The 16,285-nt window shown below is 36.6% G+C and overlaps 1 protein-coding gene across 2 annotated transcripts in view; it reads left to right on the forward strand.

Annotated features, from left to right (window-relative positions):
• The window catches only part of LOC141433374 (uncharacterized), a 31,755-nt gene extending 16,192 nt beyond the window's left edge, over window positions 1-15,563 (forward strand). The window contains exons 2-12 of one of the 2 annotated variants that reach the window (XM_074095391.1): window positions 2,710-2,831; window positions 3,743-3,851; window positions 8,184-8,296; window positions 8,707-8,819; window positions 9,085-9,163; window positions 9,572-9,702; window positions 10,790-10,906; window positions 11,885-12,030; window positions 12,605-12,711; window positions 13,821-13,908; window positions 14,159-15,563. In XM_074095391.1, coding sequence (XP_073951492.1) covers window positions 2,710-2,831; window positions 3,743-3,851; window positions 8,184-8,296; window positions 8,707-8,819; window positions 9,085-9,163; window positions 9,572-9,702; window positions 10,790-10,906; window positions 11,885-12,030; window positions 12,605-12,711; window positions 13,821-13,908 — 1,125 coding nt within the window. In that variant the 3' untranslated portion in view covers window positions 14,159-15,563. The remainder of the gene's footprint in view (window positions 1-2,709; window positions 2,832-3,742; window positions 3,852-8,183; window positions 8,297-8,706; window positions 8,820-9,084; window positions 9,164-9,571; window positions 9,703-10,789; window positions 10,907-11,884; window positions 12,031-12,604; window positions 12,712-13,820; window positions 13,909-14,158) is intronic. The other variant, XM_074095392.1, reaches the window with a different exon arrangement.
• Window positions 15,564-16,285: the final 722 nt, after the last annotated feature.

A 16,285-nucleotide genomic window follows, 5' to 3' on the forward strand; every position in this document is an offset into this window, starting at 1 on the left:
TTTTCAATTTAATTCGTTATTGACATATTTTAATGTTAAAGGTTGACCTTTAGCAAATGTGTGTTGACACAGTATTTTTTATTAGGTTGGTATAATGCTTCTTGCTTAACTAAAAAGTTAAAAAAAACTTGCAAAAAAGTAAATTTGAGCGGGATATTCGTTCATTATGCCCGTTTTGTTTGCTAATTTATCTTTGTAGTTTTTTAGTTTATATTTGAGAAAATCACCGTACAAGCTTCGAACAATAGGTGCTACTAAATCCCTTTAGTAATGCACCAAGCAATTTTGTATATGTGTACCCATCCGAACGTTTGTTCGTTTCTTATTAGGCCTACAGAACTTAGTATCGATTTGATTTTAGCTCTCGCTTTTTTCATATTGAAGTGCTTTCACAGACAGATCAAAGCCAAGTTCAAATATTTGGAATTCAGTGAGTGGATACAGCACTATCCTCAGCATTTAAGAAAAAAGCTACTTTGTCTCACGGAGTGAGCAAAATGCGATTTTGCTCACTGGTTTTTCATAGCAAAACCTGCCTGTTTGAGCTGCTGAGGTGAAAACGTAATTTCCGGACTGCTATCAATGTTACGCAGTTCATCAGCGTACAGTATGCTGAAGAGGCTTTTCAAGCTCTAATACTTTCCTGAGAAGTGAAATTAAGTACGGCAATTGATGATTCTTACTCGAAACTGCATGAAACCTAATTTAATTGCAAGCAAAACTTGTTGTTAAAGCCACATGGTTTACTATAAATCTTGCTTTGCCTTTGAACTGTCTTACGCGCAAAGAACAACGATTTGTTGTGTCAGATTTATGAATTGTAGTATCTTTCTGTGTCGTAACGGTTTGCTCGTTAACATAGACCAAGTATTTACCCGCACATTAACTGTCCTATTATGCATTCAAATCAAAGTTTTCCTTATTGTGTATGATGTGCACCGTTACCTTCAGACAAATGCAACAAATATCCAGCTCTTTTAATAGTTTTATCTAAACATGGAAAAGAAAATAAAGCTAATTTATTCTCATTCCACCTCTTACTCCAACAGCTCTTGCAGGTGATAGGACCTTGTGCAAGGTCGGCCAGGATTGCTACCACCATCTTGCTCGCTAATCCTGCCGTGAAGCAGCAGTGCTTGCACTGTTGTGTTTCGGCGTGGAGAGTAAGATAGCCGGTGAAATTACTGGCAAATGAGGTATTCCATCTTAAGCCTATAGGTTGGCAACGCGTCTGCAATACCCCTGGTGTTGCAGATGATTATGGGCGGTGGTGATCTCTTACCATCAGGAGACCCACTTGGTCGTTTGCCATCCAGTCGAATAAAAAAAAACAGAACGACTAAACCAGCGAGCTTAGTAGAATTATTTAAATTGTTGTACCAGTAATTTTCTGACTCTCAAACATGTATTATATTTAGTGATATGAACTTCAAATTCAAAATATATTTATTCAATATATGCTACAACCTACTACAACAAGCAATTCGCAAAAACTTCTGTTGATAGGAACCCGGAACTTCTTAAATACATGTTGTTTTACAAATAAATTAGTAATCGAATACCATAAACGTTAGTCAAAATGCCCAATTACTCACACACGCACATAAGGTGTTAGTGAATAAAACTGTGTATGCAGACATTGCGTGCATTGTCCGTATAAGGAAAGTGGACGCACAAAGTACAGGAAGTCCTTGTATGCAACCGTTCCTACATTATGTATAGTGAAACATGGATGGGTGACAAATTGGTGCAATTACTTGACGCAACTGAAGTTTTTCAGATAAGTTAGTACTATTAAACCTTTACACATAGGGATCACTTTACATTATTAGAGGTACAGTGGAGCCTGATGCCTAAGTAAAGAATAAGTTTTAAATCGAATGCGCTTAGACTGCATATCGGTGGGTACCGATAATCTCTATGCACTTTTCTGCAAAAGTGGGAAATACTTTAATCATACTCTAGCGCTATATTGATGACGCGGGAGTTATTCGGGATCCTTTTTAGGGTCCCGGAGCCAAAATGGCAAAAACGGAACCCTTATAGTTTCGCCATGTCTGTCTGTCTGTCTGTCTGTCTGTCCGTCCGTACGCGGCTTTGCTCAGGGACTATCAATGCTAGAAAGTTGTAATTTTGCACGGATATAGGTATATGTAAACACTGCCGACAAAATTGTACAATAAAAATTTTAAAAAAATTGTTTTTTGTGTACCTCCCATAGACATAGTGGGGTGATTTTTTTTCTCATCCAACCCTATAGTGTGGTGTGGGGTGTCATTGGATCGGTTTTTTATAACCATTAGGGGTTTGCTAAGACGATTTTTCTATTCAGTGATTTGTTTGCGAAATACTTAACTTTAAAGTGCAAATTTTCATTAAAATCGAGCGTCGTCCGCCCCCCCTCTAAAATCTAAACCGGGGGGTGGAAAACTTTGAAAAAATTCAGGATGGTAGTAAGTTTATCAAACTTACAAGGAAAACTATAACGGCTAATTTTGCTTGAGAATTTAATTAGTAGTTTAAGAGTAAATAGCAGCCAAAGGTATAAAATAAGTATACCTAAACTTGGAAGATTCCGTATAAAATACGAAATCCTTAGTAATATAATACTTATTTTTTTTCGTAATGACTACGGAACCCATTTTGGGCGTGTCCAACTCGCTCTTGGCTAGTTTTTTATACAAGTATTAACAAATTTCCTATTTTCAGAATGCAGAAGGCAGCACAGAGTTTTCTCCGGTGGTGTCGGCGACGTGCAAGACTGGAGTCATGTCCGTCAAGATCCACTTTAACCAGCCGTTCTATGGAGTGGCACACGCAAGAGAATTCAGGTAAAATAAATAGATTGTTAATACTCACGCTCACCCTTACTGTTAGGGCCTAACACATCAAAATGCTCATTAAAATGTCTTATGAAATACAGATAAAAATATAATCAACCACAACAACGCTCGTTTTACACTAAAGGGGACGGCTCTTAGTTTTCTCGTATATTTGTATATTTATTTGACTGTTCTGATATTATCGAAAATACAAACTGAAGTAAAGATGCATAGAAAAACCAGAAAATTAAGACCAGCGCTGGGAATCGAACCCAGATCCTCGGCATTCCGTGCCACGTGCTATACCACTACACCACTGGTCCAGTGGTGGCATCTATATTTCAGTTTGTATTTTCGATATGGGTTTAAATTACGGGATGACCGTAAAAGTAACAAAAAATTTGGAATAGAAATAAAAATACAAAAAGATTCCAAAAAACCAATCTTGTTCTGAAATTGCTTTATTCTGAGTAAATTTTCCAGTTACAGTAACAAATTACCACACAGGCCAAAAATATGTGACTGAAGGTGTCACTATCAGATTATTGTATTGTCACGCAATTTACATAAGTATACCAAATTTCAAGTCAATCCAACTACCGGAAGTTGGTCGAATTTAGCTTGCAAGATTTGATTACAGACAGACAGACAGACAACGGGACAGGTGAAACTAAATGAAAGTTGTAATAATAGCCCCGTTAATGAAACACTTTTTTGTCTGTGTTGGTTTGTAAAAGCTATTTTCTTAGGAACGAATGAACGAAAGGAATATTTATCTTTCTGCGTACTTATCACAGATAATACGAGTAGGTATATTAGGTATTGTGCTATGCTAGCCTAGTACGTACTAACTATGAAATGCACTTTTTTGCTCGTTTTTTTATTCGTCAGGAACTTCAATGTACTTTTTAATTTTCCAGGACGCCGGCGTGCATGGCACAGGGCAACGGCTCAGAGTCACTGAGCTTTGATGTCAGCCTTATGGCCGCTCAGGGCTCACCAGATTTCTGCGGCGTGTCCTTAAACAACGTGAGTGACAGTATCGATCTATATCTATATATATAGATATAACGTATAACAGCGATAAACCAGCGGCCACCCACCTAAATCCAATTCGAAACAAGATCCGATCGGGCCCGCGATTGACTAAAGTACTATTCAATGGAAAAAATCAATTGTGTAAACAAAGCAATTTTTCACGATTACTCCGTAGTTACTTGCATTTGAACGCCAATCCCGATCATATTCACATCTCAATGACCTCGCCACTGTTTTTAACAACCATTTTATCATTAAATAATCGTGTAAATATGTTTATTTTATAGAATTAATTGGAAGACGAAAATCCGTTATATTTGTCAAATTGACATGATAATTTTTTCTTCACCGAAGTTGGTCTATGGTCGGTCTAGTCTCTGGAAAGTTAGTGCTGTACCAACAAAATTAATTATTTGACTGAACCAACCTTACCTACCGATAATTATGGCTGGCTCTGCAAATTAATTTATTCGTAGATATTAATTATTTGTGTTAAGTTACACTATTTAATGAAGGTTTATAAAGGTTTCTAATCCTATACTACTATCCTACTTCCTACTATATCCTACTAATCCTACTAATATTATAAATGTGAAAGTTTGTGAGTGAGTGAATATGTTTGTTACTTCTTCACGCTGAAACGGCTGGACGGATTTGGATGAAATTTGGCGAAAAGTTGGATAACCTGGATTACAACATAAAATCTTGAAATAACAACCGCTCAGCTTAGAGTCATGAAAATTGGTATGTAGATAGTTTGACATCTGGAATAAAACATAGCCTACTTTTTATTTCGATATTCCCACGAGATAGGGATAACTTTCGAACTAATAACCGCTGGGCTTAGAGTCATGAAATTTGACCATGATTGTTTTTAATGTAATGTCAATGAAAACAACGATTTAATTTTCGGGAATTCCCACGGCAATTTTTAAAAATCCCGGTATTCAGCTGCTGGACCTAATGATTTACGTGTGCGAAGCCGCGGGTAAACACTCTAGTTGGACGATAAAATAGTATTTTAGTAGAAATTATGTACATTTCTATTTACTAGTATCATATTTACTGTGGAGTCCATTGTTGGACCAAAAAATCATTTTGAATCACTTCCCTGTGTCTACTCTCATTTCCCTGTCTTATGTAAATTTAAAAATGCCTCTTCTAAATTATATCGAAAATACAATCTGAGACATGGATGCACAGAAAAACCAGAAAAAGAGACCAGGGCTGGGAATCGAACCTAGGTCCTCAGCAATCCGTACTGCGTACTATAACCCCTACACCACCGTTGGACAGGAGTCAAGATACAAATTTCTTCTATGCACACATATCTCAGGTTGGCTTTTTCTACTACGCTACTTAAGCAGCAAAAAAAATCTAAATTAATCCATATTTTAACTGACCCTTTAAATTCTAAAATACTCCATCATAAACCTTGGGGAAAATATACGACAAAAAATATAGTTGAAGTACATGTTTCACCATTTTAAAAATTCTACCCTTAAAGGGGTATAAAGGGGAGTGTAAGTTTTGAACATGAAGTGTAAGTTTGTATGGAAGAAACGTTAGGTATATATTTGAAGATATAATTCTAAAACTTCTTGAAAATGCTATTAAACATTTTAAGTTAAAAGGGACATGGAAACATTGTGAATGACTCTTAAACAGGACTAAGAGAATACGTGATTCGCCATTTTTAAAAATTAAACTTAGGGATTACATTAAATAATGAAATATGAGTAAATTCAAAATAATTATTTACTGCTGATTGAAGTATCTTAAAGAGCTTTCACATCACTAGAGCCAACGTCAGTCAATCAGTCAGCCAGTCGTCAGTCAAGTGTCAATGTCAGTCACCACATTTGTTTACACAATTGATTTTTTCCATTGAATAGTACCGTAAGTGATTCGGTACCTATGCCGTATGGCTCTCTCTAGTATGAATTCGCCGCTAGATGCGCTAGTGTAGCGTGAGGTCTCCGAATGTCAAATCTCATAGTTTTTGGGGGAGCTAGGCTACGCGGGTTTATTTATAATTAAAATAATTTTGTGAATATTTTGCGTTACCTGAAATTAATTATGGCAATTATTCGATAAGAGGCAATGAATGTCTGTGTTTTGAGACAGTTTTGTCTTTCGAAAACTTTAGTCCTCCCTTTTTTTCCGAATAAAACGGGACTACACAAGACTGTGGTTGCTCGATATTTTTACTCGTATGGTACGGTTTCAAGATGTATTTAATATGATTTTAATCTAAACTTTGTTTTCACGCCCGTAACACTGTTGTTACACTTTGAAAGCCACACTTAAAAACCTCACGCAACAGTGGCGCCATGTAGTAAGACAAAAAACGATAGCCCTCATTGGCTTTCGAAATCTTTATCGCTTTGCCAAAACAATAAAAAAATATAAATAAATATAACGGGATAATTAACACCAATTAACCTAGTCCCAAAGTAAGCTTATAGCAAAGCTTGTGTTATGGGTACTAAGCAACGGATAAATATAATTATTTAGATAGATACATACTTAAATACATATATTATTATTATTATATACATATACTGTTATTATTTGATTCATTAACTTGGTTTAGGTATCGAAGAGTTTTAGTACGATCAAAATTACCTACAAGTTTTACGTCATTGGCCTTTTGGTGTGAACATCATTGACAAAGCTTGATTAACCGTCAAATAAGCCCCTTTAGCTGGAGATCCATTGATATTTTTTTACTCCAGGGCCCTGCAGGGAACCGGTCAATGACTTAATGTAATTGAAACAACGTGACTGTCATTTTCTTTTGTTTAAGCCTTTGGTTTAAGCTTTTTGAACACGTTAAAAATGACTATCGATCGATCATTCTTTTTGGGGAAAATGTACCTATCCTACTCATACCGTCAATGTTTTTGCCAGGTGATTTTAACTACACGTGGCTTTATTTAAGCTGTACACAGCATAATATACACAGGGTATGGTGGTGCATGGTGTGATGCCATACCTAATATGTAAACCTTAAAAACGCGTGACTGTGCAGTGACTCTACCTGCAGAATCTTTAACGTGGTGGTGACAGGTAGTTCTGAATTTTTTAGCCATCCATGGGCTATAAAACACTCGATTAGTAATCTTGTTGTGATTTCCACAAAAGCAGTGTAAGTAGAAAAAAAATCAGTCAAGTACGTGTGGGATCACACGCAAGCCACGCAGCGTAGAGTTCCGTGTGACAAAAAATTATATTATGTTTTTATCCATTATTACTCTTCAACTTGTAAAACCCGCCGCTATTTAGCTGTGACAATTTTTCTTTAATATTCGTTATTATGCGTTACTATGGTGAATTTTGTCACGTAACAAAAAGATGCATAAATATAGCTGAGAAAAGAGGAAGCGGAGATAGTGTTGCAAAAAAACCGTTTTTTTTTCTATCGTGAAAAAAAACTTTGAAAAAGAACATGAAAAAAACACTTTTTTTTCTGGAACATGTTTTTTTTCAAGAGTACAGAATTTAAAATTAAAAAGGCAGTTTCCGTGAAAGATTAATACTTAACAGTTAATAACTACTAGTTTTTTTTTTTAATCATAAATCTACCATACCGTTTTGGTTCAATAGTACCTACCAAGTTTACATGAATATATTGGCAACATTCAATCTGCGCACGGGAAATCCCCGTTCGGTATATGTTTGTTTGAACGTAGTTGGCTACTGACATTGATACAGAGGAAGATTAAATTTTTGTTTAAGTAATTGATTCAACTCGATTGGCATGCCCAGGACAGGGAAGAGTGGCGGAGAAAAGGGGAGGCCTTTGCCCAGCAGTGGGACATAATACAGGCTAAAATATATATTTTTTTTTTAATTGATTCATTAGTACTTAATTCGATTTGTTATTTTAGTAAAATGTTAGAAATTAGAAAACATACCTCAATAAAATAATTAAATTCCTATTGATTTTATTTCTGAAAAAAAAAAACAAGGTTACTAAGTTTTTTTCATGTTTTTTTTCAACATTTTTTATGTTACATCACTGAGCGGTGAGGAGATTAAAGCTTAATATTTCGCAAATGCAAATCCCTGATTCGATAAATGGTATTTATTCCATCACTTGTTGACTTGATGTCAAATTACAGCTAGAGCTGGAAGAAAATACAGTTAGAAATGTCTGCGCTACGCGCTACAAGACAGACAGACATGGTGAAATTATAAGCGTTCTGTTTCTGCTATTTTGACTGCGGAACCCTAAAAATAGTAAAAAGCCATTTTACTCTGATTGCTTGAGTGATAACCAAGATTGAGAACTTTATTATCACATTGGTCGTATTTCAGCGCACGGACGAGCGCTCTCTGCCTTTTGCGGTCCGCGTGCATCGGACCCTGGAGTTAGCAGACGATAAGTTTTACGTCATCACGTGCGGGAAGGCGGGCTTCAGGAACGCTAGGTAAGAACAACGTGCCACAAATTATAACTTGCCAAATTTAACTTTTTCATTCAAAAATTTTGATTTTTTTTATGTACAATTGTACCTTTTTAGCGCTATAACTTTCATGAAATACAAGGGACAGGAAGTACATATAATAGACCTTTAAAATTATACCTTTCATAACATTTAAACTTAATTGGGTAATTGTCGTAGTTTACGAAGAAACAAGGGCATCAGGCAAACAGGGACTGTACCATGTCAACAACTCAGTGTTCTTGAACTTTAAAGACATTAACGCTTTAGGAGCAAGTTTCACATGGACACAAGGACGAAATGAGACCACTGCAAATGCTACGAAAACTATCTGTATTATGGTATAAGTATTTTCAGAATGAATAATTATACATTTACCTTCTTTTGTTTTCCAGGAACGAAACTTCACTCGTGTCTCTACGAATGCTGAACGACAATGGAAAAAAAGTAATGAACGCCGCCTTCAACCTGCCGTATACGCTGCGTGCTGAAATGAGCAAACCTGATGGTAAAATACTCTCTCAAAGACAAACAATTGCTGCAGAAAGTACCTACTCATTACATTTTCATAGGACGACCGAAGCCGAGTGGTTAGAGAACCCGACTACAAAGCTTAGTCGATCCCCAGTCGGGGACTGTGTATGGAATATTCGATAGTTTGTTATTGTTACTAGCACTAACGACTAGGTATATTCCACTACATATAATTATTACATGCCACCGTGGGTAGGTTTCTTATAAAAATATTTTTTATTTTCTCATTTGTGTTATAGGAGCTCATGGCATCAAAATGAAGAGTTGTTTCGCTTTCAATATGAAGAATAACACCGTCGACTTATTGGACAAACGAGGGTTAGTTACTTCTTACAGACATCCTATAGAATTTTTAAATAAATACAAAATGGATTGAGCATAATTTTACGCCTTAAATAGTTTAACTACCTACCAGCCCAATTTATTTAGAAACCAATATCGAGCGAAAGGTCGGCGCTTTTACTGTCGATTAATTTCTTATAATTCCCTTTTAGTGATCTTTTCGTGATAAAATGTGATATAAAGGTACCTGAATGGCGTTTTAATTGTTCTATTACAAGGGGAATTTGAAATAATTGCCTAATAACTTTACCTACTTTCCTTGATAGTAACGAATGAATTTAAATTACAGTCGTAATGCAAGACGCTTCTGTTTGGTTTGATCCTTTTGGCTTTGGCAACAATATAAAATATGGCGTAAAATCAAAATTCCACATGACTTTTCAGATGCCCAATAAAGCAGCAGTCCGTGGTGGTGAGGTCAGAAAGCGGAGCAGCGGAACTATTCATCCCGAACATGTTTAGATTTCCTGACTCGTCGCAGATCAACTTTCAGTGCGATATATCTGTCTGTAAAGGTACAATGAAGGGATACGATACTTTTGGATGATCCATTGACGAGAAACAACGCGGGTGGCATACAGTGGGCCGACGATCCAGAAGTATAAGCCGTCATGGAGTGCCAATAAAACCTCTGCTGCATTTTGGCTCGTTGGCTGTTCGCGCATATAATGCACCGGCCGAATCGCCCATGGATCACCCACTTATGAATGAAACTCGACTAACCTATTTAAACTAAAGTTTAGCTGGTTATAACCAGCTACAATCAGTTTTCCACCGAAGGCATAAAAAACTGCTAAGTGCCCAGTTACTTATAATTTACATCGAAACGGAGGCGACCGCCTGAAAATCCTTTGCGTGCTAAGATAGCATATACCTAATACTACTTAAATACATACTAATTATCCTTATACTTTGGCTGTTTCCGAAATTGGTGATAGGTACCTACGGAAATTTTATTTTTAAGCCAATGTTTATAAATTATACCTACCTACATACCTTTACCACAGCTGACCTACTTTTAACTCCATCAATTTAGCGCACCTGCACTGCAGGTGGCGGTCAAATATTCACGACTTGCGTAGGTCAAAGTACTCCCATCAACGTCAATTAGCAAGTTCTCTTTTAAATGCTTATTAACAACTTTGAGTCTAATCTTTACACTTTCTATTTGTAAGATTTCGCCAAATGATCAAAAACTTGATACTAATGGTTCGATATTCGTGGTTTCCTCGATTTCCCCGTTCTCACATCATATCATCGACTTCTAAATGTCACACAGCTGGGCACAGGCCTCCTCGCAGAATGAGAGAGCTCGGGTTGTAGATCCCATGCGACCCAGTGTAGGTTGGGGCCCTTTCTATCCTAAGATCGCATAAATACCTACCTACCAAGGATGTTTAAAGTTACTATACTTAACTCCCGTCATTTTCCTAGCGCAAAAGGCAAGAAAAAACGTTTGTAAATCATTGCTGCGCAGTTCTTTGTTGCGGCACTTATGCTTAGTTTAATTTACGAATCCTAAAATATGTTGATAATGTACCTACCTTATCTAGTAAAATAGTACCTAATTAACTGATGAAAACCTTTCTCGTATTTTTCTAGGGAACTGTCCAGTTCAAGACTGTACAGTCGACGACGGCGTGGGCGTAGTCGGTGAGGATGAGACCACAGTCACTGCTTCCACGGGAGTGTTCGTTCTTGACCCTAACGACAGCGCAGGTATGTACCTAAAGTACAATTCAATAGAATCTGACAATTTTCTACATATTTAAGACACCCTATCGTGGGCACACTTGATTATATATGTCCCTGTTGTTGCAATTATCATATAAAAGGAATCAAAAAAGAATAATAGTCACATCACAAAGCCTTAGGCAGCCCGGTGTCTATATTAGTAGGCTGGAAGTGTCTACAGGTTTGTCAGATTCTATTGAATTGGAGTTTACCTACGTCACTTCTCGTAAATCTTAACTATCTATGTGTATTTTTTACGATATTAAGAACAATACTATATGTATAAATATCGAATAGGTAACAATGCAATATGATATCAGGATTAAATTTGGTGAAACAGGCTGTAATATAATAATCACCTAACTACATTTTACTTCCCTCAATAGATCTTAGCAGATGAAGGCAGCCTTTGCCACAGTATTCAAACTCCACACACAGTAGATAGAACACGACACGCACACATAATGCAAATCGTCACTACTTTTTAAAAAACTCGTAGCTCGAAATAGATAATTTTTCTGAGTGAACTTTGTAGACATTACGTCAAGGTTCAATTTTGTTGACATATTGATTTTAGATACGAGATTTTTTCAAAGAAGTGACGAAATAAAAATGGAGCTTAAACTTAATCTCACTATAATTTATTATGTAGGTACTAATTAAGTCCTATGCACCAATTCCATGCACTGTGACAAAAGGACCAGGTTCAGCTTAAATATGCTTCACTTGCACAGAAGCAGCCGACGCTACTTCACAGCCTAAAGCCCAATTAACACCGCGAGTGGAGTGGACTCATGACTTAGTTTAACGTACAACGATCGGCTGCATGGAAGTACTTACACCGGACCTCTATGAAGTTGATCGATGGAAGCTCGCGGTGGAAACCGGGCTTAAGCTCTAGCAGCCCATGTAGCACAGTACCATGTACTACTGTTGCCATTTCAACGATTGCAAACTCCGCAGTAGCCGCACTGAGCTGTACCGAGGGCGGCATCCACCCCCCGTGGCTGCTGTACCTGGCCATCGCTCTCGGCGTCATGTTCGTCGTCATGCTACTCATCAACTGCTTCCTCTGTACCGCCATGACTTGCTCCTGTGCGAGGACTGATGTGAGTGAATAGCAATACGAATAATTATTTATTACTAGCCGTTACCAACGACTCCGTCCCTATGTATATTCAGTTCAGTGGTTTAGACGTGACGAAGTAACAAACAAACAAATAAACAAACAGACAAACAGACTGACAAACTTTCGCATTTATAATATTAGTGGGATATTGTTCGTTGGTGCTATTTAATGAACTCGCCGCAGTTGCGTATTGCTTACCTTAAAAACCTCTATATACCGGTATTTTCTGTAGGTACTGCTTACTATGTGTTAGTATTCAATAAAGAGTTATTGTATTGTATTGTATTGTAAATTTGAAAAGGATCTGGAGAAAAATAATGTAGGTGGTTTTGGTTTATTTTAACGTTTACTGGTAAGTAAGTAGAACACTCGTTTTGTTTGGCAACGAATGTGTGCTCGGGCGTTTAAGAAACGTCTTTGAAACGAGTCAGTATTTTTTGTGGCGTTTGGGCAATCGACTAAAACCTGCGACTGTCCCATCAATCGATTAATTTAAATTTTCAGGAGCTTGTTTATTTATCTAAATCTAAAGCAAATGATCGTCACGTTCTCAGGTGATCGAGAAGGATCCATCAGTAGTGGAGGACTACGATCCATACCGGAGCTGGCACGGCAGCCAGTACGGTAGCAGATATCCATCCTCCACCATACACTCCGCAAGGTAATGCGCGTCTGATTACTGTTTCTAAAATAAACAGCACGACCAATATTTTCCGCATTATTGTTGGTTTTTGTAATAACATACTAACATTTCATGGTATTTTTTGAACAAATATTCCATTATCTGGGGGCACGGTAGTGCCCCCGCCAAGTCGTGTAAATCAAAGGCACGGCAAACAAAGGTAGGTACCATACTTTTCTAGAAGCCGTTCAGGCAATTCTCCTGTAATTTTTTTACGTACATTATTCCAGTACATAAAAAAACCGGCTAAGAGCGAGTCGGACTCGCGCACCGAGGGTTCCGTACAAACCTGTAGGTAGTAACTTTAAAATTATTAAAAATAATTTTATTATAATGATGTAACTAAAAATTTACGGTTTTCGCAATTTTTCCTTTATCTGTGCTATAAGACGTTGCTTCGTACCAAATTTCAAGATTCTGAGTTCACGGGAAATACCCTTTAGGTTTTGATTCATTTGCGTTGGGAGTTTCGAAAATTTGCGGAAATTTGCAGCATAAACGGCTGTATCTTTTGATTGCGTTGGCTTAGAAGTTTGATTTTTTCACAACTCCAAGGGACAGTAGACCTGAGTATTTGATATAAATTTCAGCTTGATACCTCCATGCGTTCCTGAGAAAAAGGGTCTTGACAGACGGACGGACGGACGGTCAACAAAGTGATCCTATAAGGGTTCCGTTTTTTCCTTTCGAGGTACGGAACCCTAAAAAGTCAACTTTGTTCAAATATTTTAGACCGGCACTAGCCATGATATTTGGATAAAGAGAAAGCGAGAGTTGTATGCCAGGATCGTAGCAAGTGGAAGGATGTAGTCTATGCCTACCCCGTTGGAAAAGAGGCGTGATTTTATGTTTGTAAAATAAGGCATCTAAAAGATTTACAGCATGGAATTTGTGCCTCATTTAACTGTAGACTTGTGATTTGAAGAAAGATTTACTGTTTTTTTTTTATTTGAGAGGGAGGCAAACGAGCATGCGGGTCATGTGATGGGAAATGATTACGAATGCCCATGAGTACCAACAACTTAATATGAGTCATTGGTCTAATTTTATTCAAAATCTCAACGCGTTAAACATTATTTGAATTGCAGGTCTGTGTCGGACAACAGCGACCATTACGCGATAGTACAATCGCGGCCGGGCAGCCGGCACTCCGGCACACATCGGAATAGGCATTAGGTAACTCACGTGGAACATAGCTGTGTCTATATGCTTATATTAAGTGTTCATGCAGAAACTGGAAATTTTTCGCATCCACATAAAACATTTATGGATTTAACTATTAACCAACATCACCAAATTAATCTTAACCAGCTTTACATGTCATCGATCTCCAATAGTCTTTCAGAGTCCTTGACTTTCTAAACCATAATTGCAATTAATATTCGAAGTTTTCAGTCTCATCTCATGACTTCTATTTGTTTTTCAGCAAAATGGAGACCTAACGATACCGGAGGAACTTATAGTGAACTATGAAGTTTTGAGTAGTTGAAAAGTAGATAATCGAATTATTACTTAATTTAAAATTATTATGTATTTTTTTTAAAGCAATAATTGTGTCGGAACAATATCATGGTTGTGTCGGAACAGTATCATGATTCACAAACAACCTAACAATATACCTTTGCTTTAGTCCGTAAAGTTACCTAAGCTAGATAGAATACATATCCATATGTTCAAATGAATTTATCTTGTGCCATTTTGTTTCTATGTACCTACCTTAAAGGACTTAATGATATTTCGGTACATGACAACCACAATTTTTCGAAAAAAAACGAAATACGCAACGAATCCGTCCAAAACTATCTCATAATTTTGTGTATAAGGTGCTTGCTAAATTGATTAACGGTATGGTTGTACTTAAAACTTAATAAGATAGAGAAATACACCAGTATAGTTAGTAATTGTAATTATTAGGTAAGTTATTTGTAAATTAGGATAACAATGCATCCCTGTGAATGGGCGTGTATTTAAAATGTACCACATCATACACTGTGAACTAACTAGTGATAATATTATATAGATAAATAGAATTAACTTCCTCAGTAACTAAAAGTGTGATTTTTGCCTGTTTTGAAATGTCCAGCAAATTTTAAAGTGTGTGTGAGATTATGTATAAAAGCGATCACAAATGCAATAGGTAAAAACTATTTGTAAACTATTTGTTATCAATGAATGAATGCATTGATGTTAATTTATAGTTAAACCTCTTCGCCACCACAAAAAAAAATAAGTGACGTGCTCTGTACGCCACCGCCACAGAAAAACCAGCGACAAATCAACTTGGTTTTTAATTTCATTGCAGAAGGATTAATTTCGAGTTGAATGTTGGTCATTTATAGATGTCCGTGGCGTGTGAGGCATTCCATTGGCTGTCACGACTGGATGACTGGCGGTGAAGAGGTTAAAAATTTGCACATAGGTGTGCAAAATGTGTAGTGTTAAATGCCTTTGATTGGGAGCGTGTTCATTTAAGCAGGTAAATACGTGTAGTACATAATAAATAATACATGTGTTGGGAACACTTCTTCTATTAGGGCAAATCGTAATTATAAAAGCTTTACAGTCAATGAATTGTACAAAGACGACTTACTTCCTGTATTGAATTCGATCTATATATTATGTTCAAATATTGTGGTATGAAGAAATATATACTTAGTTTGCGTGTTTGGATATCTATTGGTAGGTACATAAATGTCGTAGCCGTATGTAAGCTCAATTCTGCCTTCCTTATCTAAAATAAAGCCTTTGATACTTTATCTATTTTGTGTGCTATGTATTAAGTATTTGTGTCAAAACAATGAATGTGTGTGACAATAAAACTCTTAACACTGCCTGTTGTTTGAGTTTTGGTATCTCCTGTAATGATGAAGCTGTGTGGAACAATTCCAAGAATATTAAAACTAACCCTAAATCAACGTGATATGAAATCAGACGTATATGTATAAACGAGGTGTTAACAAAATAACAGAAACCTCATACACACCAAAATTATTTTTTTATTTTAAGTTAATTGATTGCATTTATACTATGTGCATATTATATACCTTCATTATTTAAAAAAAAACCGTTTCGTTAAGTCAGTAATTCTACTTGCTAACTTTACACTATACGCACAGATTACTAATATGTAGCTAGCTAACTATACGTAGGGTCATTGACGATGATGACGCGTGCCTTGGTTCTTATTACAATGTCATTAATGTCTAATTTTGACAAAATCAAGCGTCTTCGTGGATGGCACCAAGATGGCACTATAATAAAATTCGTACTTGTCAGTTACGCTTCGGCGTTTTTAGAAGAAAATCAAACTGACAGCCAGCAAAACTGCCAGTATTCAATTATCTAAATCTAAATACATAGTAGGTATGCAACCTCGTTACAAAAGTTAATGTGTATGCATTTAAATTGGGCACAATAAAAAAGGGTTTTTTAAACACAGACAAAACCTGAATTAAGACGTACTTAGTGTACCTAATCGATTCTACTCTCGATTTTAACTACTTTCTGGTTTTCGGTGAACACCTCGTATAGCAAAAAATTTGACCGACAACAA

Source organism: Choristoneura fumiferana, chromosome 12 (assembly GCF_025370935.1).
Source record: "Choristoneura fumiferana chromosome 12, NRCan_CFum_1, whole genome shotgun sequence".
Taxonomy (NCBI): Eukaryota; Metazoa; Arthropoda; class Insecta; order Lepidoptera; family Tortricidae; genus Choristoneura; species Choristoneura fumiferana.